This window comes from Blennius ocellaris, assembly GCF_963422515.1.
Source record: "Blennius ocellaris genome assembly, chromosome: 4".
Taxonomy (NCBI): domain Eukaryota; kingdom Metazoa; phylum Chordata; class Actinopteri; order Blenniiformes; family Blenniidae; genus Blennius; species Blennius ocellaris.
In genome coordinates this window covers 3,138,687-3,166,404 of record NC_137653.1, presented here as the reverse complement: position 1 = coordinate 3,166,404, position 27,718 = coordinate 3,138,687, and the positions used below count along the sequence as shown (strand labels likewise).

Sequence of the window (27,718 nt, the reverse complement as noted above, 5' to 3'; positions counted from 1 at the left end):
TTGAACGGTCCGCCTGTCAAACAAGTCCAAAGTTGTCCGGACTCGGGACGAGGATGAGCCCAGCGGCGGGCACTCGGCAACCGGGCGAAGCTCACACCCTCCGCTGCGTTGTTTTCCCATAATGCTCGCCGGACGCGGGCGTTTTTCGGCGGCGCGGCGGAGCGGAGGCTAGCCGCCGCTGCTAACGACTGTTAGCATCCGCGTTTCTCGGAGCAGCTCGGCTTCAAGTTCCCTTCGAGAGCGAGAAAGTTCACCGGGGAGGAGGAGGAGGACATGGAGAACAAGGTGCAGATGAGGAACCCCCCCCGCAGGTGAGGCAGCCTGAGCTCGGGCAGAGAGGTTTGGTTCCCCCCCGGGTCTGGGGGGGGGCTCCTTAGCATCGCTGCTGGGTCTGTGGAAGTTTGAAGCCGGGCTGGAAATGAGTCAAACATAAAAAAAAAAAAACGATAATCCAAACTACGACAGGTTCGCAACGTGCGAGTGACAATTACAGCGTTAAATAAGCTAAAATACAGTCAAACGTGGAATTAAAGACTGGTTTTCGTGCGTACGTGATGCTTCCTGGTCAAACCTGCAGATTTCAGAGAAAAAAGTCCTTCCTGGATTTACTCTACATGCTATTTTAAATAACGTCAACGTGAAAGGTTTTAATAACCTGGTGTTCTTTAACGTTTGAGCGATCCGAAGAGCAGAGATCATTTCTCAGCTGATCATGATGGATATGAATGGATTCCTGGAAGCCATGAGAAACCTTCATCCATCCTCCTCCAGCAGGATTACCAGGATTTCCAAACGTTGTATATAAATGGAAATATTATGTTCTTTTGAGATCTGTATCTTCAAATCAATCCAAACCTCATCAGTTTCTTAATTTCATCAATGTTTGTTTGTTTTTAAAGTTTGAGTGGTCATAATGTAACCCAGTCACTAAATAGTCAGTGTCAACAAGCTCTGGTTTTGTGGTGTTTTGACATCATTTATGTAAAGTGTGAAGAAAATGAGGGCGCGCAGTGGATCAGTGGTTGGGCCTGCTCCAGATTTACATTCGTGTGTGTTTTTACAGGTGATTTTTTAACCCTGTTATGATGTGTGATGGTCTGTGTTAGTCCTGTGAAATAAGACGGGGGGAAAAAATCTAAAAGTTTCACACTCCTGTGGCTGTCGTTTCCACGTTGTTTTAAAAGTGACACTTATTCTCATTCTGGTGAATCCAAAATGACTCACTTCTCATCCTTCCTTCCACGGAAAACAGTTCCAAAACTCAGAAATGGCTCACGGAGGACAGAAAAAATGTAAAGTATGTCTCACTCAGGAAGCTGAAGCCATCACAGTTTTATCTGATCATCAAGATAGTCCTCCATAAACTTGCACTGGTGATCTGTGGAGGGTAAAATCCTTGTTCTTCTCACTATCCAACGCCTCTATAATCCGGTTTAATCCCTTTACTCTGTTTACAGCTATCTCAGACTTAACCGGCGTAATCTCACAAGATTAAACGCGTCTTCAATGAGCGCCGCTTGTAGAAACTGTTGATGGATGTCACAGGCCACAGGGAAGGTTTTGTGGTCGGAAGAGGACAGGAGGCCACCGGAACAAAGAGTCTGTGGGTAAAAAAAAAACAAGAAACACCACAACTTGTGGGGCCTTTGAGTGGCTGGATGAATAGAATTCCAATAAGATATATGCCATTCTGATTCTTTTTTTTTTTTAATGATATGGCTGCCACAGTAACATTGTAGAATCATTTTTAATATTGAAGTTAGATAGATAGATAATAGATAGATAGATAATTACTTTATTCATCCTCGAAGGAAAATTGTCTTGTTGCAGCAATCTGGTACATACGACTATTATAAAATACAATAGAATAGTAATAAAAGTAAGAAATAAAAATGTCTGGGTATAAGACATAAAGTAAAACACAGAACGGAACATGGGCACTTAGAAATAAGCAGGAGATAAAAGCAAGATAAATAGATAGTAAGGTGCAGTGGTAGAGCCATTAGAAGTAGGCATTATATAATAATAATAATAACAATAATACAGATAACAGTGTGAGATAGTGTATAATACTCGTGTATAGTACTACTAATAATGGTAGCAATAATATAACAATAACAACAATATATATATATATATATATCAGTAATAATAATACGATTTTGATTAGATTTGACCAAACAATAACGATAGTTACCGATTTTAATTCCCTCAGCGAAATTAAATGATTTATTATAACGATCAGAAAACACTGTCTCTGGGTGAATGATGTCAGTGGAACCTGAGCGTGGCAGTAAAGAACCGCTGTTCCGTGTGGGTTGACGTGAGCGAGGTGTTTCACCTCATTGTGGTGATTTTAACACAATTCGTCGGGTTTTTTGGGGTTGTTTTTTTTTTTTTAGCCGACATGCCACCTGGTGTGACTGCATGAGCATAAAACAGTAACCAACCTTTAACAAAAAGATTCTAATATTTATTTCCTCTTTGGTTCAAGTATGTAACACCACCATGTGTTTCTATTGGATTTGTTACTGTGTGTGTGTCACTGCTGGTTTTTGATGTTTGGATAATTCTCCATCTAAAATGAATGGATGAAGTGAGAAGTGAAGGCTGGAATAATGTGCGTCACTGCAAAACAGCTGATATTTGATGTAAGCGCTTTAGAGGAAGCTGTTCCCGTCTTTGCTCCTCCCTCCCGCCACTCTGTGTCTCTGCCACTGATGATCGGGTCGTTCAGAGACGCGGCGCTGGTGTTTATTGTTTGCTGCAGGAACTGTTTATTCGTCTCTGCGTCCATTGTGTTTGACAGGAGGAACTGAAGACTTCCTTATCGGGTCCACTCACTGGTCCATGGTTTCCTCTCCGCCCTGCTCCCTGTGTGACTGTTGAATCTTTAGTTTAAACACGTTCCTAGTTGACATTTTATTAAATGCGATGTAAATAAAACAGAACCCCTACGGCACTGTTGGTTACGATTTACCTACAGATTATTAAATGACCAGTTTCTGATTTGTCAGCCTTAACTTTTATTTAGAGAATATGAGCTGTGGCTGTCGCTTGCAATATTTCCAAGTAAAAACGGAAAACTTTATTTGGGTTTTGGCTGTTTGTTTGAACAAGTCACTCAATTATTAGAAACTTTAACTTTTCTGAAATGCTTAAGAACGTGATCACATCTTCCATGAGAACGTAGGAGAATTCTGGGCTAATGTGAAGAAAAGGACCGAATTCTTTCATCATCTTTATACCACGTTCTCAACATTTGTCTAAATTGCCTCTGGGGCCACAAAGTGTGGGGACGGGGGGCCACGCATGGCCCACGGGTTGCCTCTCGGCCAGTTCTGCTTTCAGTAAGCGAGGTATTTAAAGTATTTAACACCAAGTAAACTTCTGTTGGTTTCATGAAGCAGACCAAGTTGATGAATTACCGTATTTTCCAGACTATAAGTCCCATCTGAGAAAAAAAAGTGTCAAGAACAGGGATAGAAAACCCCCAGAAATATATATAAGGCACGTCTATTTTTCCACCATTTATGACACACAAATACCTCAAATGGAATTTTTTTTGTAATTCTGCGGTGTTGATTTCCCTTTTTTGTGGCATACACTCAAAAAGTGGAGATTCTTCTGTGGTTCTGCAGCAATGTTCTGTTGTCACACAGTGCCATCTAGTGGTCACACACGGTGTGCAGCAGTATATTTCAATATGCCGGTCACATATTCCAAATTACCCCCCCAAAAAAAGAAAGTGGGTTATAATCTGGAATTTACGGTAAACAAGAAATCTGTACAGCAAGTCTGAAAATGACCCAAAAGTACTTTTTTCCTTGTTGGTCAGCGGCTGAACGGAGGATAAAAGAGGAGGTGATGTCTTCCTAATACCTTTATTATGGCGAACCGGAGCTGCTGACTCGGGGGTTTTAAACCTCCCCTCTGCACTCCAACATAAAGTGAGCTTATTAAAAATCAGCCAGCGTTTTATGACCTGTTCCCTCTTGTAAATCTTCAGAGCTGAAAACGTTCATCAGCAGCTTCGATACACAATTAACCCTTTAAATGTCGGTAACCACACGTATGCACAGGAATCTTATTTAGCCCCACACTATTGGATATTGTGTTTTTTTTTTTTTTTGCAGCAACATACATATGTGGGATGAGCAACATTGCTGGTTCTGTGGGTTTCATCCATGTAAATGAACAATTGTGTACCAAGAAGCAAGAACCAGCCTTCGCATTTTACGCATAACAAGCTCTTTTCAGCGTCACATCAAGGTTAATTCTCCGCCTTTATGGGGATTTCATGTTTAAAGTACACCGTCGCAATGGGATGTTTATTTTATCAAACTGTTTTGGGAAGGACGGTGCAGTCGGATCTTTCATTGCTCCGTAAAATCCACAAACTTCAGCGGGAGTTGGGGAGCTTTGGAGGAACATTTTAAATTTAGCGATGTTAACATTTGGTGTGTCCACTGTTTTTAGCTACCACACACACACACACACACGCACACACGCACAGGTTAGGCTGTTGGTAGGGGTTCACAGAGTGCGCTCGTTGATCCGGGGAGCTGATTGCAGGCTGGTGTGGGCAGATGTGCATGTCCGTGCTGGACTCTTGTGTTTGTCTGCGGCTTGCGGCCTGGTTTGAAGTGGGAACGGCCTCACAGAAGCTCCCAGAGCAGCATTCTTGTGTGGATGCAGACGTTGAAATGACGGATGGAAACGCGGGCAGGGTGTGACGGCTTCATGGTGGATGGGCGGCCTGACGCTTGGGGTGAATAACTGCTGGATTAGTCGATGCAGCGGTGGATGGATGAATGTAGAGAAAGATGAATAGTGACTCTTTGTATGATGGATGGATGGAAATGATCCGTTTCGCTTCGTGAGCTGAATTTAAATTGAAAGGTTTTGGTGTTTGATCAGTTTGATGTCCAGATAATCTCTAGTGCTCTTGAGTGAAGTTTTATTTTTGATTGTTTACATTCAACAATTGCATTTTCCCAAGAACACAATCCTCACAGTGAAGAAAAAAAAAAGGGTTTGTGCAGAAGCAATGCCCAATCTTCCAGACTCCGGGATTTAATTTAGTTTAATTTAATTTTAATCTCTAAATGAAATCCAAATTCATGCAGAAGTAACTAACAAGAATTGAGTGCATTGAAATGAACATACTTTTCAGAAGCCGGACATTTGTGCTTAAAATATCCTTTTTTTTTATTGGTCTTATGAAATTAGATTCAAATTGGTGAAGTTTAGGTAAGCCATTATCATGAAATAAGAAATAAAACAAGAAATAAAAGCTTGAAATATTTCCCCCTATGTGTAACGGATCTATATAAAATAACGATGTCGCTTTCTGAATAAATTCACAAAACCTTTTCACGATGTTCTAATTTTTGGAGAAATGTACCTGTGCGTGTCTTTGACCCCGTTACCCTGTTATTAAAAGTTTCCACATTAAGGCGTTTCAGCAGATCGGATTAAAAATCCAGCAGAATCCAGTGACACTGCTGATTTCTGAAAGACGATCAGTCGGTGGGACGCCGTGTGAGACTCCTCCTGACAACAGCTTGTCACACGTCGGACGCTCTTGGATCTATTTTGGTTTCCTGGAATTATTTTTGTCTCTCGGCTTCAAAGTTTCGCACCGTCGCTCGTGTCTCTCGAGGAAAAGAGCCGATGTGATCAGTGACATTCAGGAGGAGGTAGAATTAAAATCCCTCTTCCTGAGGCTGAGCTCCTCCAGGATGCTGGCGGCTCAATTCTGCTATTTACTACTGAAAATGTCAACTGAGGTTAATGACATTATTTTCTGAATTTTCTGTAATAAAAATCCCATCGCCATAATATTATGATATCCAACATGGATGAACAGATTGTTTTTCTCTTGTTTAGTATTTTAGATCCCCGTTTTATGAGGAATCGGATTAAAGTATCACCTCGTATAGCTGGATTACTTTAAACATAGCACATGTAAGTTCATTGAGGGGGAAAATTGGTTTAGACAATGATGTCCAAATGGTAATAGATTTAAGAAAACCTTTTAATTTTTTGAATGTTTGTGTCTGCAGGCAGCTGAAGAAGCTGAGCGAGGACAGTCTGACCAAACAGCCCGAGGAAGTGTTCGACGTCCTGGAGAAGCTCGGCGAAGGGTCGGTGTCACTCTCTCATATCTCATTAACGCCCTTCAAAATGCCCCGCCCCTCTCAGAGGTGTAGCCCCGCCCCCTCCAGTTTCTGTAAACATTCTTTATTTCCTGTTTCTCAATGCTCTTCCTGCTGATTGGAGCTGTGACTTCATACGTGACAAAACCACACACACACACACACACACACACACACACACACACACACACACACACACACACACACACACACACACACACACACACACACACACACACACACACACACACACACACAGTTTTCCCACCTAAACCACGGTTAATCATTGAAAAATATTACAGTGACCTCTGATGTTTTCAGTGTCACCTTTTATTAGGTGCGATAAATCTTAAATGTTAATTAATTGTGTGTGTGTGTGTGTGTGTGTGTGTGTGTGTGTGTGCCCAGGTCATATGGGTGTGTGTTCAAGGCCCATTATAAAGAAACGGGGGAGATCGTGGCCATCAAACAGGTTCCTGTGGAGTCGGATCTTCAGGAGATCATCAAAGAAATCTCCATCATGCAGCAGTGCAACAGGTACTGTGGTTAAAATGATCTGATGAGCTTCTGCATAGACACGAGGAAACTTTTAACCATGGGTGTTGTGCACGACAAAGTGTAACGTCAATAATTGTTTTCAGTCTTTATTTTGTGGCTACGTTGATACATTGCATGTTCTTGGCTCTGTCAAACCTGCTTCCCCAAACTCTTCCACCCTGTGTGTTTAATAAAAATCAATATATCATAATGAAACAAAGGCCAGCAGTTCAGTTTTCATGAGTATTTATTGGAGCTTGAGTGATGAGGAGCTTTTTTTATCTTGATGATGTCAGAATCATTTTTTAATGTGTGTGTGTGTGTGTGTTCAGTCCCCATGTGGTGCGGTACTACGGCAGCTACTTTAAAAACCGAGACCTGTGGATCGTCATGGAGTACTGCGGAGCCGGATCAGTGTCTGACATCATCCGGATACGCAACAAGACGGTAACACAACACTGACACACACACACACACACACACACAAGCCAGACATGTTAACCCTGTGAGCGTGACCCTTGACCCCCATTGCCACCTGGGCTCTTCAGGTTAATTCTGCACAGGATGTGTTGAATGCAGGGCGGCGTCAACAAAGTCTGCTTTCTTCCGTTCTTTGCGGAAGAATTTCTCCGATAAATTTCCCTCATTTGAAGCCAACTCTTCTCTTCCTCCGTGCCGTGTAGCTGACGGAGGAGGAGATCGCCACCATCCTGCAGTCGACCCTGAAAGGTCTGGAGTACCTTCACTTCATGAGGAAGATCCACCGGGACATCAAGGCCGGCAACATCCTGCTGAACAGCGAGGGCCAGGCCAAGCTGGCCGACTTCGGAGTGGCCGGGCAGCTCACAGTAAGGAGGATCAAGTTTTTAAAACACAATCGACCTTTTTTCACGGTCGTTTGAAAGATCCTCCACCTCTCTCTACCCCCCTCAGGACACCATGGCGAAGCGCAACACGGTCATCGGCACGCCGTTCTGGATGGCTCCGGAGGTCATTCAGGAGATCGGTTACAACTGCGTGGCCGACATCTGGTCTCTGGGCATCACGGCCATCGAGATGGCCGAGGGCAAGCCGCCCTACGCAGACATCCACCCCATGAGGGTGAGGAACTGTGCCCAGTCTAAAGAGAGTTTATTGTTACTGCCTGAAAATGAGACGAGTGTGTTTTACACAAAGTCTCTCCCGTTTCTCCTCAAGTGTCAGTCGGAGCAGCAATTAGATTGTGTGAAGCTCCATTAGGGAATAAGGAATCTTTGTGTTTTGACCCCTTGAAACAGCAACACCTTTTGAGAGGTTCAGCGTCAGTTGTACTGGACAGATGTGATCGACGTACGACTGTGATCTGAGAGGAAGTGGAAAAAAGCACAGTTGATAAGAGATGATTAAATCTTTATTAAATCTGTACTGTACGTCCTCTTTTAGGCCATCTTCATGATTCCCACCAACCCTCCTCCGACGTTTCGTAACCCCGACCTGTGGTCTCCGTCCTTTCAAGACTTCGTCAGCCAGTGTTTGGTGAAAAACCCTGAAAACAGGGCCACGGCGACACAACTGTTACAGGTAACGCAAAGTCAAGCCCGTTAAATACGTGGCGCATGAAGCCGCCACTGTTTCACACAGAGGTGCAGCTGCTCTTAAGGAACGCCTAGTCACCGCGACCGCCTTCTGCCTCTCCCCCCCCCCCCCCCCCCCCCAGCATCCCTTCATCAAAACGGCCAAGCCCAGCGCCATCCTGCGAGCGCTGATCACCGACGCCATGGAGATCAAACTGAAGAGGCAAGAGGAGGCGGAGCAGAGGGAGCAGGATGCGGAAGACGAAGACAACTCGGTACACGACCACAAACCACCAGTGGATGAATGCGGGAGATGAGTCGGAGCTGGAATTCGGCAGATTTGCCAGGGAGCACAGTTTTACTCACCGTCTTGCCCCGTATATTGAAGTGCCCTTGAGCAAGAACTCCCAGTTTACTCCCAGTGGAGGTTGAGCAGGTGGCCTGCAGTGTGAACGTGTGAATGCGACGGGTCGTTCAGCAGCTGACGCCCTTCTCTTTCTTCTCCTTCTCCTCCTCCTCCTCCCGTCATGTCCTTCCAGGACGAGGACGAGGTCGACCAGGGCACGATGGTGCGAGCGGGGACCGGCGAGTCCGGGACCATCCGGGCCGTGGGGTCCCTGGCGAGCTCGCTGGGCGGGACGGCTCGGACCATGATCGAGCACGAGGACACGGGAACCATGCAGTCGCAGCTCGGCACCATGGTCATCAACTCGGACGACGAAGACGAGGAAGAGGCCGGCACCATGAAAAGTGAGTTTTATTTTTCTCAGTTTTGCCAGTTTTGCCGTCACCCTTTGTCACATTTCCTGCTGGTTTGGATTGTGTGCTGAACGCAGGAAGAGTTCACTCGGCTTCGTTTAGTGTTGTTCTGCCTGGAGTAAATGATGATCAGTGTAGGAAGTCCGAACATTGAATGTTTGCCATTTAAATACTTTAAAGATGATGTGCTGGTTTGCTTGTTGTTGGTTCTCGTCAGATTAAAGGGAGACATAACGTTTTCACGCCGGAAGTCAGGTTCTTCTTTTACTGGTCATTAAACCTGTATATCAGAACTTACTGGTTCATACCATGTGTGGCCACTAGATGTCACTGTATGACAACAGGAAGCTGCTACAGCACCAAAGAACAACCTCCTTTACTACAGGATTTGACCAACAGAGCAAGAAAAACATCTACAAGGGAGAAAAAGTCACACTTGAAATAATAAAATGTGCATCGGAAAAACAACAGAACTGGATTGTAGTGCGTGAGAAACTGGAGAAAAGTAGAAAATCTGTTCCAGTGATTGAGAAAACAAAGACTTGTGGGCTTAAAGCTGCACAACAGATTCACAGAAGGTTCTGGACCAGGATTAAAACCAGTTATAGTTCTTTTTCTGTTCGCGTCACATTTTTTGACAATCGCAACTTGTAGTCCAAAAATTACGATAAGCAGTTTGTTTCACATCTGTAATAAATTCTATAACACGCAAGAGATTTATTTGTTTTTCGATAAAAAGTCAAACCGTTGAAATGTTCAACCCCCCCCCCACTCTCCTCTATTTTACTGCCGTTTATCATCCAAATCAACATGAATGCAGATTGTTTTTGGCCTCATCTTTTATACTTGATCACCACAGATTAGAATGACGGTAATGAATCATTTGGATACTTTAAGGTCGAGCCAAAGACGTGATGAGAAAAACAAGCTCAGGTGGTTCATAATGTCAATGAAAAAAAACAAACTTGTGTTGAGAAAAGTTTCTCTGGATTATTGCTGGACTGCGTGTTTCAGGCCGATATGTTTTTAAGCTTCATACAGAAACGTATAAATATGCAACATTGCTTCACTGCACATCCTAAGAAGACAACAGAGTTAATACGAACCACCAGGGGGCACAATTATCCCACAGTAGACACAACTATAGGCATGTATAGCAAACCCATAGAGCTTAAAACAAAGATTTAGAGATATATAAACATAATTATAGGCCTTTCAACATACACAGTCATAGGAATATATACACATACATGCATTTCTTGTGCTTTTAGACCTGGAACAGGGGCGAAGCACATTTCACTGGGTGTATAATTCTGCTTGTGACAAATAAAGGTCTTGGACATAGAAACATAATTTAAAGAAGAGATAAAGACATCGAGAGATGAGCATGGATAAACTGCAGTGATATCGACAGATGTAAAAATATAGACAGGCGTTGGGACGCAGAGATAGAATTAAAGATATAGAGACACGGACAAATTTTGTCTCATGCGTGCAACACGAGACAAAGTACAGCCACGGTTGTGATGAGCACATTAACTTCTGCTGGATCGTCACTTATCCGGGGGAAGCGTCTGGCGTTACGAGGCTGTCGGGAGTCTATTCGCAGTGTGGGAGTGGAATCGTCGGACGTACCGGGACTCTTAGTCTGAGTTCGTCAGTGCTTGGTGGCGTCTTTCACATGTTTTTAAGCCCTGGGAGACATTTTCCAGCTGCAATAGACCTAATGAGGGAAGTCTGGCCCATCAGCATGAGTCCTATGCTGCCGTACAACGATCGATCTTTCCTTCTTGGACGAAACATGAGCAGTCTTTGATTGTGGGCCGTTGCTATCACAGTTGTACGAACCATTTTTAATGAAGTCCCCACTGCCACAAGGTTCATCTGCTAAAAAAAACAAACAGAAATACACCCGGAAGTGGCAAAGCGACACAGCGGAGAGCTAAAGTAATGGACCACGGTCACATTCCGCTTCTACTTTCACCCTGAGATCTTTACATGAGCCCGACGGCCGCAGGGAACGTTCTGGTGTTTCGCCCATAAACCTTGGAAGCCTGATAGAAATCTGTCATATATTGTAATGATTCTTGTTTTTGTGTCTCAAATGGGGCCCGTTTGTGAAATATTCTCCGGTATGATGAACAATCCAGACACATTTCTTGATTGATCGGTCGATTGTTTCAAACCTCTCCATTAGTTCACACACGTAAAAGCAATTCACCACGTGATTTTTAAAGCCCGTAACAAACCGACTATTGTTCTGTGCTTATTAATTGATCGCGGTTAATAGCGACTTGTGATGTGACTTGTTGTCATTGATTTCAAATCAAAGTATTATCGGTTACGTTTGCGTCGGCGGGAAGCAATCGAAGGTTTTGAAGGGCCTGACGTGAGCCCGTTGGGTATGAATGCATTACATGTACAACGTGAAGACTTGATCACACACACACACACACACACACACACACACACACACACACACACACACACACACACACACACACACACACACACACACACACACACACACACACACACACACACACACACACACACAGAGTCTCCTGTCTGATGTCGTGCTATTGAGTTAGCATGGATCACCACTGCTGGCAGTTTAAACTACATTAACATGGGAACATTCAGACGTCATAATCACATTACAACCCCAATATCCTCTTAGTGTGTGTGTGTGTCTGTACGTGTGCGTCTCAGACTAACGACCACGTCTGAAGCCGAAGGAGCCCTGAGCACGAAGATGAGGTATTAGATCAGATATCGATTCTTTCTAATGCTTCTGGAAAATAAAAAGCCTTTTAATTCACACTGATGAGCCGCCGGCGCTCCCTCGCTGGAGGCCACGTCGGAAACCACCCATCCCCTCTGTCCTCGGACTCCAGACGCTCCTTCACCGCCGGCCGAGCCGATTTCATTACCAACGCACGGCGGTAGAATAAGTAAAACTTTGCAAACAGCTTAATCTTTATCCCCGCTTTTCAATTTCCATCAGTTCGTCAGTGTTTCTGCGACTGAACCGAGTTAATTATATTAACGAATCCTGTCTGTGTTTAGTCGTCCCGGCAGCCACTTTAATCACTGATCTATTTGGGTTTATAGTATTTTTATTACATTTTTATTTTTTTTATTTCTTGGATATCACAATTTAACATCAAATATTGTCGCATGTTTTCCCCCGAAGCCACATCAGGTTCAAACTCCAGGTTAAGTTGGTGCCGAAGGTGTTCGATAAAAAATGATCGTCGTGCTTCAAGTATCAGCGTTATGATGCAATATTGATGATTCGGGTTATTTTTTTTCCAAGAGGTAGTAACATGTCGATGCATTTCTGTTTCTTATCTCGACAAAAAGATTTTATCTCTGCAATGGTGCGCAAAGAAATTAACTGCACTTAACATTGAATATTAAAACACAACAACACCTTTTATACTACATCACCACTTGTGCAGTTTCAACCCATCTAACATTACGAGCACACCGACGGCAGCGGAGGAACTAATTGCTTTTTATTGAGATAAGTCGTAACTGCGACGAGCCGACATGTTCGATCCCTCACTGGAAGCGAGTGCACCGTTACCGTCGTTGCTTCACATTCATTCCGACATTAGCATTATGTCGATGTAAATAATTCAGGGAGTTTTCCGTCTCTGCGCCTCAGCGATGCACAGAAGCTTCGCCGTGCGGATTAAAGGAGCGTTGTTTATTCATTAAAGTGCGCGTGGACGGCGTGTTCTCATCCCGCGGCCCGGTTCTCCCCCCCCCCTCACGCCCTCCAGATCCTCGTTACTAAGACGGAATGCGTCTTATCGCTGCTCGTCTCTCACTCATTAAACTTTCATGTTGTTGTGAGGAGTTTCAGGAGGAAGTCTCTTCTGGTTTGAGGTTCATAGTCTGTGAAACCTGATAGTCCCCCCCCCCCCCCCCCCCCACACACACACACACACACACACACACACATTTTCCAACAAATCATATCATGTATTTCTACTTGCGGATTAATTTAATCTGATGAATCGGGGTGCGACCGCCATATTTCTTTTTAATTATATTGTGTCGCCTACCCTGTACAGCAGTGTTTTTCAACCACACTGGTGTTTCCGCGAGATCTCGTCAGGTGAGCCGTGGGAAATCTTCCAATTTCACATTTTTTTTCTAAAAAAAACATTTGCTCTCAGAGCGACAGTGTGTTGCAGAGTAATCATGTATAAATACTCTTCACCACTAGAGGGCAGTACAGAACTTTGCCGGTGAAATGTAAAGTGACAGACGTCAGTGTGGTTAATCTCCACCTCCTGCTACCATCTTGTATCAAAGTACTGTGTCAGTGACAGTGATGGAGAAGTTTTTGAAAAGGAAGAATGTGAACCAGGATCTCAGGTCTTCATCCATCAGGTCCAGGTTTCACACTGAGGGAGTAGAAATAAAAAAAAAAAAGAAATTGGGAAATACTTTTTTTCTGTATTTATTTGATTCCTGTTGATAAAGCATTGATGAGAATGACTTTATATTGTTAATAGAAGTTTAACATTTAAACATTTTCAGGTGCTGGTGTGCCTCCAGAGTTTTCCAAAGAAAAAAGTGTGCCTTGGCTCAGAGAAGGTTGAAAAACACTGCTGTACAGCATTTCACAAGTTCTGTCCCTTCTTTGTCGTTTCCAGTACACAGCGAACATCTCGCATCCTTTTTTTTGTGTGTCTTTTTGTTTCATTTATAAATACTTAAGAGTTTGATACACATGTGCAGTTAAGCCCCAACATTCCAGCGGGCCTGATCTGTCTTGTGTCTTGCTTTAAAGTCTCGCCATTGTCTTGGTCCGAGGAACGAACACGGGCTCACTCTGCATATATACGACTTCGGATCCTGTGACGGTGTTTATTTGGCAAGCAACCGACGATAAATAATCAAATCCGGTCGTTTTGATGAAACCACGAAGGGTTAACGGCGTGTGGCTGCGACGCGTCGATCACCGCAGTCTGTAGCACACGTGAGGGTAAACCAACCAGCTGAACGACCTCGCGGCGTGTTGTCACGGCAACCAGCAAGCCCAGCGGGTCGCAGATTACAGATGTGAAGCACAGCTGGAAGTATTCTATTGACATCTCGGATAATTGCTGAAGTTACCAACCGTGGCGTCGGGAGAGAGACGTTACATGTTGGATACGTGCGCGTCTGACTTCCTGTCATGTTACCATGTTTGAGGGAAGACGAAAAAAGAAAAAAAAGTCCACACCGGGGAAGACGAGCGAGTTTTTCCTGACACGGTTTCCAGATTCCTGGCAGATTAAATCCAGTGCGAAGCAGAAATAACGTCATTTGTTCTCTTCACTCCCCCTTTTAAACTGATTGCGTGGTTGAATGAAAGCAGACTGGAGGCCCACAAGTGAGATTTAGCGACGAGAAGCTGGACATTAATCGCCGTCGCGGAGCTCTGAAGGCGAAGTCTGGTGTGTTTATCAGTGAACCCACTGCTCGACACAAGACGGATCATTTTCTCACCGAGTGTTGGGTTCAATGGGACTGGAAAGAAAACTTTCAAGTGGACACAAGAACGAGCGTTAGCATGTTCTGTTTTTCCGCAGGTTGATGCACTTAGAACCATATATGAACATCATATGAACCATAGTAAGATGTGAGAAATCCTGTTATTATTCAATGATATTCTAAATTCTTGATTAGCCAGTAATAATTGTAGAAATGTGTTTTTGATATGTTGAACTTTTTCACCCATTCATGAATCCATTTAAAGTTTTTTTTTTTTTTCTTTATGTAGCTCAGTCGTCCTGTAATCACTGTTATCAGCCACATTTTAAATGAGTAAAAAATCACTGGGAAATTACCTTTTATGTTACGGCTAGTCATAAATTGGTAGAGCAGACGTATTTGTCAGGGTGATGGTACTGAAAAGATGTGGAAACTTTGACCCCCCCCGGTAAATAAATTAGATTTTAATCACTGCGGGTTATAAATATCTGAACAACAGCGTCTCACACTTTGAACCTCCTCAGTCTGAAGCTGCAGAAACACAAAGATCAAGCTGTGGCGACGTGTTCAGGCCCAGATGTTCTCCTCGCAGCCCGCCATGGAATAATTCCATCCGTAATGCAGATAAACAGGATTGACCTGTCGGACGGTGATAAATATTAAGTGTTTTTTGTTGGCAGAGGCGTTCAGAGGATTCGTGTGCGACGTGTTTATTCTGCAGGAGCCACAGATGCATATTAAAGCCATGAATCAAGACACGGTGGCTGTTTTTACACCGACACAAACAATGAAAGTCTGATCGCAATCAAAATGTTTCACGTAAACGTGGAGATTTTCATCGGCGTCTGTTTCAACGTCTATTCATCTGATTCCGTCTCCTTAGTTTTCATTCTTTAATTCCCCTCACGGAGCGCTGAAACTCTCAACGCTTCTCTATCAATCTTTTTCCCTTTCCGTCGGTTACAAGTTAAAAGCCCTAAATCTTCCGCCACTTTCCACATTTGGCTGCTGTTCACCGGTATCGATCACATTAATGCAGAAGTATTGCGGCGCTTGTGTCCTGCTCCCATATGGATGCTTTAATAATGCAGCGCTGCGTCGACTCCCGAAGAGGAAACCTTGCTTTTTTTCCTGCTGAGGTCGGGGTGCAGGAAAACTCTTACTCTGAAATCCTTTGCACGTCAACAAATTTCAAGTGAAATCTCAAGACGTATATTGTGTTTTTCATGTCGGTGTGCACAACAGCACACCGCTCCACCTTGTGGCCGTAGGGGCTCACTGCATGGTTATCAGTGCTTCTGCCGTTTCCGTGGAAACGGACATCGTTATCAGAATGCTGCCGTGTAAATGTGAAACATTTCTCAAACGATTTGTTTTCCCTTGAAACATTGTCGTGTAAGCGGGGGCCTCAGTTTGTATTTAATTTAATTCAATTTATGCAACTAAGAAAGTAAAAGTCTTTTACCAACTTTAGTTTGTAGGATTTCAGATTGAGTCTTTTTCCCTCGGAGTAACCTGGGAGCTAAAACTTTACGGTGAAGACGACTGCTAATAGACACTCCATCTCACTCACACACACACTATTTGGTTCTGAGAGCCTCAGTTGAGATTCATCACTTCAATAACAGACAAACCCGACTTCCCACCGTCCGTAGCGACGACCCCACACACACACACACACACTCGTTAGACGAGTTCACACCTACGACGTCTTTAAAAAAAAAAAAAAAAAAAAGTTCCCAGACGACGAGCGAGAAGCGGGGCTTCATAAATCTGCCCGTCCTGCTCATAGCAAACCTTCCCCGTGTAAATCGGCCACAGGATGACGTTTCCCCGCCTCCACCCGCCAAATGAAACTTCTAAATAAGGAGCGAAAAAGAAGGGAATGGCGTTTTTTTTTTTTGTAAATTATGAGCACAGAAGTGCTTCATGAATCTAAATCATACGGCAAGAATATTCTCCTTTATGACATCATCCCGGAGCTTTGAAGCCCAGCCTGGCTGGTACCGTCCAGCTGTGTGTGTGTGTGTGTCGGTGCTTTTCACCTCCAGTGACTCTCTCAGATTTATAAACACACTTGTGGCTGTAAATCTCCCCCGGTGTGTGTCCTCGTGCTTCGACCTGCCCCCCCCCCCCCCCCCCCCCCCTCCTCCCCCCTCCTCACCGACGGTGTGTGTTCCGCAGGGAGAGACGAGACCATGCAGCCCGCCAAGCCGTCCTTCCTGGAGTACTTCGAGCAGAAGGAGCGGGAGGCCAACGTGCAAAACGACGGCGGAGGGCGAGGAGAAAACAACGCCGAGCACCGCAAGCTGCCCCCAGAGGGAGACCTGGAAGTGGTGAGTGGAAATCACAAACACAGACTTGAGTTCGTATTCCCACTTTAAAAAAAACAAGCAAAAAAACAATAGAGAAACTTTACTCATACTGCAAATCAATTGTTTTGACAGTTTCTCACTCGGTTTAATAGATTACTTCATTGTCAGTACTCCGTTAAGGAAACTTCAATAGACTTATTTGTATTGTTGTAGCATTAGCCTGGGTAGAGCATCTTCCTCCCACCAACGTCCAGGTTATAGAGCATCTTCCTTGTTCCTAATTGTTTTCAACCATCATGTATTCCATTGATTTTAAATGCTTTTAATGAGTCCTCGTTGTATTTATACAGTAACCTCACCTCGACGTGTATTTCGTCACATTAAAAGTTGAGTTTTGTCTTAATATATAGTTTCATAGTCGACATGATGGGAGGGAAAAAAACAAATTGTTTGAGAACGAGACTTTAAAGTTGCATCGGAACTACCTTTTAAGAAATGCGCTTTCTTTTCAGTAAGTTGTAACTATGAGCTTCTTCGTTCTCGTTCTTTGTTGGTCTCAGCGATGGAATCGTGGCATTAATGAGTTTTAAATGTTTTAATTTTTTTTAATTTTCACGTTTTGTCGGTCGGAGCTTCGGTGGAAAAGGTTCCTGAGTTGAACGGAGGAGCAGAGGTTGTGTGTCTCACTCCGAGACCAACGGCCGCTGCTGGAATTAAATATTTAACACGTGACCTTTTAGATACGAGGCGGATCCACAGAGGCAGTTGTTCTTTATGGAAGCTGAAAAATAACCGGGGGGAAAAAAACGATATTTCTATATTTTTTTTGAACATTTTTCGTGATAGAAACTGTCACCAGTAGCAAAGAGTTCTTTAAAATGCTCCGATATGCAACAGAGGTTTCGCCGCTAATTAATTGCGTGTGTGTCTCTTTAACTGAGCTCAGCTCTGTGTCGGTGTGTGTTTTGAAGCCGCGACGCTAACCGAGGCTGACGGGCGACCGCGGCCTGAACCGGCCCGTCACTCTTCTTCTGTGGTTTCCTCTCAGGTTGTGTTTTCAGTTTTTTTTTTTAATAACTCCCACATTTTCATCTCCGGGAGAAGCTTCACTGTTTCACGTATTTTTAGATCTGCAACATTTGCCAATAAGGAAATATAATAACACCGCGCCTCCATATTATTAGAGATTCTCTCTGTTCCACTCATGTTTGCTTATGCTGGAATTATTGGATTTTTTTTTTTTTTTTTTTAAAGTAGGTCTGAACTTTTCCGCTCGCCGAGATCTTCAATCTCACTTCTGTTACTCTGCAGGAACCTCACGTCAGAGGAAATCCGCCTCCATCTCAAAAGTATTTTGCTTTCATCTTTTCCGGCAAGTCGTTTTTTGTTGGGGGTTTTTTTGACGTGGAGGATGTTTGGTCAAAATCTCGTCATCCTGGCAGGATCAGTTAAATCTTTCTTTATTGTCGTACCATTGCACTTTTTCAAGTAGGTCATAAAATCCTACTTGCCTGAAAAACAAAGTACTTTATGAACAAACCGAAGGCAGAATGAACTTTAACTTGATGTGTTCATAGACGTTAAAGAAGTGTGACGACGTTCTGACGCGTCCAGTTTAAATGGCCCGTCATTGAGTTGTAATGTTGAAGTCCAGCAGCAGCAGGTTCGTCCTCCAGCATAGTGAAAATGAATCAATCCACAGAAACATGCAGAGCCGATCTCTCCGGTCACTCCTCCCTCTCTCTGGGGGATTTATTGTTCCACCAGACTGGAAAATAAGAGCATGAAAAGCTCATTTCTTTAACAGCGACGCAGCTTGTTGACAGCTTCACGCCGACTGTGTTTAATTTTAGATCTGATTTTTCTGCTATTTTTGGATTTCGCTTTTAGATGTTTTATTTATTTTTTTTATTTTTTTTACGTAGTTATCCAGGACAGATGTCTTGGCTGCTTTAATTCCCCTCCCTGCAACTCCGGATGTGGTTATTGGTTCTCGGGAGGTTTTAACAACTGGTGCTCAGGTGTGTGTGTGTAAATGTATGTGTGTGTGTGTGTGTGTGTGTGTGTGTGTGTGTGTGTGTGTGTGTGTGTGTGTGTGTGTGTGTGTGTGTGTGTGTGTGTGTGTGTGTGTGTGTGTGTGTGTGTGTGTGTGTGTGTGTGTGTGTGTGTGTGTGTGTGTGTGTGCGTGTTTCACCTCCACCTCAGTATTTTCCTCTTTTCGCTCCGCTGTGTGGGACAATACAACGTGGAAAGCACTAACTTACATTATTCATAAGAAGACGTGGAACAGCCAGCCTCCCCGCTCCTCAGTCGTCCTTTTCTTCTACACTTTCTTCCCCGATCTATTTTTATTCTTCACATAAAAAGCTTTTCTTCTCCCCCCCCCCCCCCCCCGCCCGCCCCTCGTCTCCCATCCTCCCCGCTGCCTCTTTCCATCCTTCATCTGTCCTCAGAACCACGGACGTTTTCTCCAACAAGCTCTGACTGGAGGTTAAATTTCACGACGCAGGTTCACGGTTACCAAGACGTAGAAGAAGAAAGGCTGCTCACGTCTGTCCTCTTGTACTGAAATACAGAACTGAAACCGAACAGATGTTTTTAAATTTTCACGCTGGAAGTCACGTTCTTCTTTTACTGGTCATTAAACCTGTGTATCGGAACTTACTGGTTCATACCATGTGTGGCCACTAGATGTCACTGTATGACAACAGGAAGCTGCTACAGCACCAAAGAACAACCTCCTTTACTACAGGATTTGACCAACAGAGCAAGGAAAATGGCAACAAGTGAGAAAAGGTCACACTTGAAATAATAAAATGTGCATCGGAAAAGCAACAGAACTGGATTGTAGTGCGTGAGAAACTGGAGAAAAGTAGGAAATCTGTTCCCGTGATTGAGAAAACAAAGACTTGTGGGCTAACAGGCTGCACAACAGATTCACAGAAGGTTCTGGACCAGGATTAAAACCAGCTATAGTTCTTTTTCTGTTCGCGTCACATTTTTTGACAATCGCAACTTATCGTCCAAAAAATTACGATAAGCAGTTTGTTTCACATCTGTAATAAATTCTATAACACGCAAGAGATTTATTTGTTTTTCGATAAAAAGTCAAACAGTTGAAATGTTGAAACCGGGGGCTGCTCACATCTGTCCTCTTGTACTGAAATGCAGAACTGGAACCGAACAGATGTTTAAAGATGTTGAGAATCGCCGTTTTCAGCGTAGAAATTTAAGCGTTCGCCGCTTTCCTCGAGGTTTCAACGGAATGTGCGCCTGTCCCGCGTCTTCATTTTTTACTGCGTTTCATTCATTTAAGTAAGTTTGATGGCGATTTTAAAAGGTAAAAGGGAAGAAAGGAATACTTGACCTGAATGAGTGCAGCGAGCAGCCTGAGGTCCTGGAGGAGGACTCGTACAAGAAATGTGCTGCAGCAGCACAAGTAAACTGCAAACAAGCCAGTGGTTTGTTTACAAGTGTTCTCGGCTGACGAGGCACCATTATTATCCCCCGCCGGGGCCGATAGGCCCCGAAAGGGGATCTTGAAACAGTCGCCGTCCGTACGTCCGTTCGAACGTTTCTACCTATATCTCGGCAACCCCTGGGCCCACAGTGACCAAACTTCACATGTGGATACATCTCAGAGGGGGAAGGGATACTATGGTGACCTTGACCCAATTTGCATACTTAGTAGGTCACAGGGTCACGAAGTGCTTGAAAACACATTTTGGGCTCTGGAGGCCTAGGTTTTTGAGCTAGGGCTCTGAAATTTTATACACACATGATACACACTCCAGGGAAAACCTCCAGTACACCAAGTGACCTGACCTTGACCTTGAAGATTGGTAGGGTCTTCATATAAAGGGGTTTTCATATAAACATTTCTCCTCATTTCTCAGCAGTTCCTGGGCCCACAGTCACCAAACTTCACACATGGACACTCCACCTGGGGAGAAGGGGCACCATGGTGACCAGGACCTAATTTGCATATCAGGTCACAGGGTCACTAAGTGCATAAAAACACCTTTTGGGCTCTGGAGACGTATTTTGACATAGCTTATGAAGAAGACCTTTCAGATTCTACATAATTATCTACTAGGACCCATGGAACACCCTCTAGTGTACCAAGTGTGCTGCCTTAGAGCTGGCTTTGTGAGAAAATATAAAGCCCTCCGGCGGGGGATTAGCCCAGCAACGGCCTTCTTGTTTTTTATGGTTTCGTTTCAGGAGAATTTCACATTTTGAAAACCAATTTTGCCCATCGGTATTTTTTTCTGCTCCATATATGTGTGGAAAAGCTGCGAGCGCCTCAAATCCTCCTCGACGTTTAAGCGTCTTCATCGTGTAGATCTACTGCAGATATTACGTTCATCAAAAAAACATTTCAATCTGTGCGATTTTTTCCCCCCTCCTCCTATTTGTTGAAACAAAGTCTGCAGCCGCAGTGCGTCTTCTGCAGAAATAAGACTAATCCACAATGTTCTTGTTTCATTGAAGCAATGTGAACGATGAAATATTGAAACATCCCGGTTGCGATAAATTTCCCCGACTAAACTGGAGAAGATGAAGAAGTAAAAGCTATTTCCTGTTTCCAGTGTTCCGATGCATCTTCTTTGTTTCTGTGATCTATGTGAGTAATATTCCCCGTTTTACCTCCGTTTGTTCCCCCGCCGCTCCTCTGGGACGTCTTCACCTCCCCGACTGAGGGAGTTTGGCTCTCGGCTCTGGCTCTTCTACTGTTTCTATGAAAGATTTACTTTTCAAATACAGAAATGTCACTCGGTTTATTAGATTTACATACAACAATAATAACAACAACAACCACATCGTCATCTGAGGGTTTATAGAGGAAAAACCAACATTTATGAAATCATTCCGAGTTTCCCTCTTCTTCCTCTTCTTCTTCTTCCTCTTCTTCTTCTTCTTCTTCTTCTTCCTCTTCTTCTTCTTCTTCATCTTCCTCTTCTTCCTCTTCTTCTTCCTCTTCTTCTTCCTCTTCCTCTTCCTCTTCCTCTTCCTCTTCCTCTTCTTCTTCCTCTTCCTCCTCCTCCTTCTTCCTCTTCTTCTTCTTCCTCTTCTTCTTCCTCTTCTTCTTCCTCTTCTTCTTCCTCTTCCACTTCTTCTTCCTCTTCCTCTTCTTCCTCCTCATCTTCTTCTTCTTCTTCCTCTTCTTCTTCCTCTTCCTCTTCTTCTTCCTCTTCCTCCTCCTCCTTCTTCTTCCTCTTCCACTTCTTCTTCCTCTTCCTCTTCTTCTTCCTCTTCCACTTCTTCTTCCTCTTCCTCCTCATCTTCTTCTTCTTCTTCCTCGTCTTCTTCCGCTTCTTCCTCTTCTCCCTCCTCTTCCTCTTCTTCTTCTTCCTCTTCCACTTCTTCCTCTTCTTCCTCTTCCTCTTCCTCTTCTTCTTCTTCTTCTTCTTCTTCCTCTTCTTCTTCTTCCTCATTTTCTTCTTCTTCCTCTTCTTCTTCTCCTTCCTCTTCTTCCTCCTCTTCTTCTTCCTCTTCTCCCTCTTCTTTTTCTTCTTTCTCTTCTCTTTCCTCGTCTTCTTCTCCTTCCTCTTCCTCTTCTTCCTCTTCTTGTTGTTGTTGAATCCTTTTTCTGCTCCATTTTCTTCATTTCCGCGGTGAGCCGTTTGCCAGTGAAGCGTCTGGTTTGTTGGCTCTTAGCTGGAATACTAAATGTTTGATCGCTTGCTTGGTCGTGAAAACGGCACGGGGTTTGTTACAGATGAGAACAATGTACGTTTAATAGTGTGTCTGGAGACAAACCTCCATGATTCAGACTCGGCAAATCTCTTTTCCTCTGTAATCTTGAGAAAACTGGGTCTGCTTTTTTTTTTTTTTTTTTTTTTTAAGTTTGAGGCTCTTTGCTCCCGGCAGGACATTTAGCTTCTCTGCACCGTGTGTCCAGCGGCGTCCGGTAACTCCCCGAAGCTTTTCAAGCCGTCAATAAGACTCCTCGATTCGGGAAAAGTTTCAAGTTTACACGGCAACGTTTTGAAAAACGTCTGTTTACAACGGAAAGCGCAGGCACACTGGAGGGGGCTTCATTTAGGACCAACATATTCACTTCGGCGGCTGTGCGCAATGAACGTTTTTTTTTTTTTTTTTTAGTGGCTCCGAGCTCCGTCGTCGTGGAAACGACGGAGCGTATTAACTTGACAACGTTGCGTAGACGGGGGTCTTTATCGGAGTAAAGCAGATTTTTGAGATCTTTTCTTTTGCAGACGGGATTCCGGCGTCTCTCTGGGTGAACGACGGCACATTAGCCCGAGTGTGGCTAACGTTAGTGGCTAACACCGCTAGCGGACGTTTCGCACACATTCTAGACCCACGTGTCCGTTTGTCCTTTTTCTGGATGCAAGTTCTGATAAATCGATAAGACATGAGATCTAATAGGGAGTGTCTGTGGCTAAACGAGCCATAAGGTCTCTTCCAAGGACACTTCCACTCAGGAGGGCGATGCACCCGCTTGAAAAAGTGTGTGTGTGTGTGTGTGTGTGTGTGGTCCAGTGCTACGACTGTCCTTCCTCCCGTCACGGTCATCTGTCTGCTGGACCGGGACGCCAGCGTTATTTTTATCCCATCGATCGGGGTATAAAATCGGCTGAGAGCAGAGCAGAGGTGCCAGTGCAGTGGGGGGGCAGGGGGAGGGGGGGGGGGGGGGGGCAGCAGGGGGAGGGGGGGAGGTTGGGATCCCCCGGGGGGGTAGAAGCTGGAGGCTCCGGGTCCCTACGTGAGGCCCGAGCAGCAGATTGAACAAATGTCAATACATGGAGCCTTTGAGAGCCTCGGAAAATAGATCCGCTCGTCTCTCTCTCTCACACACACACACACACACACACACACACACACACACACACACACACACACACACACACACACACACACACCACGCACCTGGGTGAGATATTCTTGAGCTAAAGATTTTCCTAAGTGTCCATTAACGGACTGGCCGAGTATCGACGTCCAGAGAGCTCCCGGTCCGCCGCCGGTGGTCGTTTTCTTCAAGCCGGCGTTTCGCTTTGTGTTTGAAGTTTTTCCACAACAAACATCCGAACTTCTAAACTCTCCCGGTGGTTACAGAATTTAGTCATAATTGATGATTTTATATATATGTGAGCTGTTGTAACGAGGGACGTTTCCATCATGTTTTATGGTGAATTAAAGGACTTTTATTGGACGTTTCATGGGGATGTGTTCAGATTATATAGTGATTTTCTTTATTCGGTGTGGTTTGTCTCATATGGTGTGTTTTCTTATTTTTCCGTGACGTTGAATTCTTCCCAAGCTTTGTTTTATCTGGTATTTTTGTTCACTCATTCGGTGTGTCGGATCGAGTTTTATTGTTTTTCTTGTCACGGTGTCCTGCGCAGGTCAGCTCGTGGTCGGTGGAGGAGCTGAGGAGGCGTCTGGCCTCTCTGGACCCCCAGATGGAGCAGGAGATCGAGGAGATCCGTCAGCGCTACCAGGCCAAGAGGCAGCCCATCCTGGACGCCATCGAGGCCAAGAAGCGGCGGCAGCAGACCTACTGAGGACCGTGCGGGTGTTTCCCTGCCGACGAGGCTCCGCCCCCCCTCCACCAGGCCTCTCTGGTAACTTATTCCAGGACGATCCAGTCGTCTGGAGAACTGCTGCGCTTGTTGAACTTCACGGGAGGAGGCGGAGCTCCTCAGGGGTCTGTTAGAGCTCCACTGCACTTCTGCTCAGAACACTTGAAGAAACGGCAAACATCCATCAAAGTGTTTTTTTTGTTTTCCTCCTCTTACATGTGGTACAGTTTGATTTGAGATGATTCGTCTCCGGTACTCGAACCTCCGGAAGAAAGTGGGCGCTCCACAACTTTACCTCTCCGGCCTCTGGAAGGCAGAAAAGTCCAGTAAAGATGACATCACTCCCTTTTAGGTTTCATCTGCTGTGAGGGTTTTTGTTTTTGTTTTTTTCTTTTCGACCGGGGGGGGGGGAGCTTCCGGATCGTTTTGGTCCGAAAGGCCCCTCGGGGTGTTTTTGTTTGGTTCAGAAATCGTAAGGAGGTCCTCGGGAGTTTCTCGTTTCTGGGAAGCGAGCAGCGTAGCTCCGTCTGAAGTTTATTGTCGGGAGGTTTCGGAGCTCATTTTCACACTGTGGTTATTTAGAATCAAAGTTTTAATAAAAAAAAAAAAAAAAAAACTATTTTTCTCGAGAAACCAAAATTTACATATTTTTTCAAGTTGGCAGACGTGTAGCATCGACTCCCCGTCATTTCACACCAGGCTCGCCGTGTGGCTCGACCATATATGGACGTCCTGTATGTGCTGACACAGCAGTTTCTCCTTAAACTCGTTAAACGGACTAATTTCAGCATTTTTGTTGTTGTTTTTTCAGCCATCAAAGTTTGTGGAGCTCTAGTCTGATGATGGCCAAGAATCCAATAATAATCTGGCTTCAGAAGAGCCAGTTTGAAGAGCAGCTGCTGGATTAACAGGCATTTTATTTAGAGATAAAAATAAAGCACAGGTTGTCATCGATCAGGGGAGAAAAGGGAAAATGTTGTTCCAACTACTTGAATGTTTCTGTCAGTCCAAAAAAAAGTGAAAAAAATATCTACTGAACATAGTGTTTTTCTGTTTTTGAGCATTATATTAACATTTGATGGACGTATTATTTTGGATATAAAGGGATTTAGTTGGTTTTCGCTGTGGACAAATGGAAAAAGGGTAAAAAACACAGAATAATATTATAAATAAATGAGGATGATACAATATTAGAGAAGAAATTATGCACACTGGCGTATAAATAACACATTTTCAGTTACATTTACTTACATACTTTATTTTTAAGCAAATTTTGATTTAAGTTTATTGCAGATTTTCTTAAATTTCCTCAAGACTTTTTTTTTCTCTGCATCCACTGGAATCATGTTTTTTATGAAAGCAATTATTAAATTAAGTTTCCCTTTTTTTCTTAATTTTTTTTTTACTTTATTTTCTTTCGCTTAACAACCCCCTCCCCCCTTTCCGTCAGATTCAGAAAGCTCGTATTTTAAGGAGGCGGTTCCTCTTCTCAGGGCTGTGAAATCAATTCCTCCACGTCGGACGATTTCAACTCCTCCTCCTGCAGGAGTGCGACAAGTGGAACAAAACGCCCCCTGCTGGTTCCGCGTGGAACTGCAATCTTCTCTCGTTGCTGTGTTTTCTTTCTCTCGTCTGCGTGAGATCAAAGCTTTAAAAACTCAAGCTGTCGCGTCGCCGGAGGTTTTTTTTTGTTTCTTTTAAGCTGAAATCTGAAAATATGTCGAAATCACTGGAGTGTATTTGAATCAACCACTGTTCGTTTCTTACAAACACTTACTTTACTGCTTATTTGGGTTTAAATCGAACCCGGTTACCTTTGTTAGCTTGAACATCTCAAACTGGTCCTCTCCAACTAAAACGGAACTTATAGTTTATAGTGAATAGAATATCTCCAGGCCATAACGTTCAAATGAGATTTCAGCGTTTGGAAATGTGAGGAAACGTTTTTAGCGTCGGCGCTAACTGTTCTCACAGCTACGCCATAGAATTCAGTTCAGATCGACTGTTCAGCTCCAGTAACGTACAATTTTACTGTCATCATGTCCTAAATATCTACATGAAGCGAACGCAGTTACATGAAATAGCGTGTATGAACTTGCTGCTTCAGATTTTTCGAAGTAGTTTTAGCAGGAGAGGACCGACACGACACGTCTTTCTTCAAAAAGAAAAAAAGTCACACACTGTAATTTGTTGGTTCCCGAGACTTCCCCAGACGGAAACCTCATTTAATTTAAAGAGTGAAATCTACTGAACTCCGTGCGAATTGGGCGTCAAGACTGGGATTGTTGAAGCTTCACCTGAAAGGGAAAGTTTCCCGGTTCTTCTGTGTGAATCCGTCTCGGCATGCGAGGATCTGAGCTTCTGGCGTTTAAAGTCACTGCTGTTTGCTTTGTGTTTGGTTTGCTTCTCTAATAAAGGAAATAATGCTGGAAACTCCTGTTGCACTCTTATTTTGTGGTTTTTCTACTTTTGACTCTTTATTACTAGATATTCCAATTTATTTTGTTAATCTTTGCTTGTTTTCCTCTAAACTAATGATTATTAACTGCAGTAAATATTTGAAGAAAGATCCAGATGCTGAATTAGGCCCTCGACACATTTTGAACCCGGAGGAAGTCGATGAGTTGTCAAAATAAGAAGAGGTAAAAAAAAAAAAAGTGAGCTTGACGACACAAGTTATCTTTAGTTTGAATTGATTTGAAAAGCGATCAAGCGGTGTCGTGATCCCAAACAAGCTTAAACTGCATCGTCAAACAAAACCCTTCAAAATAAAAGCACTGACTCCATTGTTTCCTGCGTGAGCTCGCTAAGAAATGGGAAACTTTATTAAAATGTAAATAAAGGTGGAGAGAAAGCGACTGTTTAGTAGCTGTACTTGTCACCAAACAAAAAAAAAACTTTTTCCGAAGAAAACGCTAAACTTTCATTGCGTTTTGTCCCGCGTTTCATTAAAGCTCATTAACGTCTCGTTTCAAGTCTTTTTTTTGTTTTTTGCTGTATTTTCCAGTCAGGAAGCTTCACGTTTACACGGCAACAGCGGAAAACCTGGAAATGATGTTGGGCCACTAGTGGGTGCTGTTGTTTGTTTTTCCCAATGAAACCACATACGCACGTATGCAGAGAACAAGACGCTATAAACATTAAAAAAAAAATGGGAGAAGAGTCTGTTTTCGCTCTGCTTTAGTCATTATCTTGTGTTTCTCTGCATGTTTTACCGAAACACGATCAGTTTTACTCAAATATATGAAGAAAAACGTGCTCAGAACGAGCCAGTAATGTGCAGCTGCAGGCGCTTGTGTTTCACCTCGTTTCATTTATCTTCCTTCCAGAGATCAGGAATCACCAAAGCG

General features: G+C 43.8%; 1 protein-coding gene across 1 annotated transcript; it reads left to right on the top strand.

The window, feature by feature from the left end:
• Positions 1–26,801, top strand: LOC308129074 (serine/threonine-protein kinase 4-like). Its single transcript, XM_080494844.1, has 11 exons — positions 1–311; positions 6,069–6,149; positions 6,570–6,698; positions 7,031–7,145; positions 7,382–7,546; positions 7,632–7,799; positions 8,121–8,258; positions 8,395–8,526; positions 8,791–9,001; positions 16,691–16,842; positions 24,192–26,801. The coding sequence occupies exons 1-11, from the start codon at positions 274–276 to the stop codon at positions 24,348–24,350; spliced, it is 1,488 nt and encodes a 495-aa protein (XP_080350970.1). The 5' UTR covers positions 1–273; the 3' UTR covers positions 24,351–26,801.
• Positions 26,802–27,718: the final 917 nt, after the last annotated feature.